The sequence below is a fragment of the Penaeus monodon genome, chromosome 30 (genome assembly GCF_015228065.2).
Source record: "Penaeus monodon isolate SGIC_2016 chromosome 30, NSTDA_Pmon_1, whole genome shotgun sequence".
NCBI classification, from domain to species: domain Eukaryota; kingdom Metazoa; phylum Arthropoda; class Malacostraca; order Decapoda; family Penaeidae; genus Penaeus; species Penaeus monodon.
The window spans coordinates 19,483,681-19,484,999 of record NC_051415.1 but is presented as its reverse complement, the minus strand read 5'-3'; the positions used below and the strand labels follow the sequence as shown (position 1 = coordinate 19,484,999).

General features: G+C 38.9%; 1 protein-coding gene across 1 annotated transcript in view; it reads right to left on the bottom strand.

Annotated features, from left to right (window-relative positions):
* Positions 1-1,319, bottom strand: part of LOC119592607 (spermine oxidase-like) — a 10,906-nt gene that overhangs the window by 6,627 nt on the left and 2,960 nt on the right. The window contains exon 3 of the mRNA XM_037941491.1: positions 156-1,129. Coding sequence (XP_037797419.1) covers positions 156-1,129 — 974 coding nt within the window. The remainder of the gene's footprint in view (positions 1-155; positions 1,130-1,319) is intronic.

Genomic DNA, 1,319 nt, shown 5'->3' with positions numbered 1-1,319 from the left:
GTAACTTTCTGCACATAATATATACTAGAATGCAAAGCACTCCCAAAATGCTTGCCGCTGTCACCAGGGAGAAAGAAATTTAAAAACTTTACTACATATTTTCCTCTGCAGAACAACATCAATTCCTTAGTAACAAATGATAAATCTATACTTACTTGATACACCTCTTTGGCTTTGGTATGAAAGGATCATTGAGAAATTGTCGAAGGATGGCAGTACATTTTTCTGACACCACGTCAAACGGAAGTGTTTCCATATATTTAGCTTCGTCTCCTGAAATCCATGCCAGGAGCAATGTCTCAGTGACCTTTGAGAAGGAATAAATCTTCTTGAACCATCTTTCATTGATGGGTTCATTTGGATCAATGGGGTCCCACAGACACAGCACTTCTGTAAGGCCAGGGTTAAGAAAGGGTCTCTCATATTCTAAGTAGATTTTGTCTACAACACCAAAGCACAACCTGTTTATAGAATCCATTTTATATTCTGGGAGTGGTGGATCAAACACAGTCTTTCCATTTTCCTTCAATACACCTAATGGAATTGTGCAAATTACATGATCTGCAAAAAACTTTTTCCCATTTTGGCAAACCACCTCCACCTTTGCCCTAGCCTTCCTTGCTGGAGATGTACTTGGTTGCCTACCACTTGTTCCACTCTCTGATACTAGATATTCTGAATTTTCTTCGGGCTTGTTCGTAAGGTCTTGCCCAAGCCCTGAGTCAGTTGTACTGAAGCCATTTAGTGGGGGTTTCCATCTCACTGATACAACAGGATGACCTTTGAGTAACTTCTCTTCGTCAATATCTTTTGTTAGTGGCCCAAGGATGCTACTGTAGCCACCTGGCAGTACAACATTCCCTCCTGGAAGTTCTGTGTAACTGCCAATTTCCATGAGGTCTATTTCTTCCATGGTGTTACAACCACTAATGCATGTTTCTCGGTTGAGGAGGTAGTTGAAGATAAGGTTTCTAATGTGTCTCTCGTGCTCAGGGAACTGCTCAAGGTATATGGATATCTCTAACCTTATGTGGGCACCAACACTCTCAATACCATCTGGAGGAATATATTTACACAAAAAATATTCCTCACAGCGCTTGAAGAACCAAAAGTAGGCATCATAGATTTCCTGGAAGGTAGAAGTCTATTTAGTATTTATGCCAATCTATGCTTATTAAGGGTGGCATTCCATTTAAAAGCTTAAATAAAGTTTTGCATACAATGATTATTACTTACAAAATTAAAGGAGCATAAAACTCCCAATGAAACTATTTTTAAAACATTATACAATGTATTCTAGTATTCATAGGCCATAACAT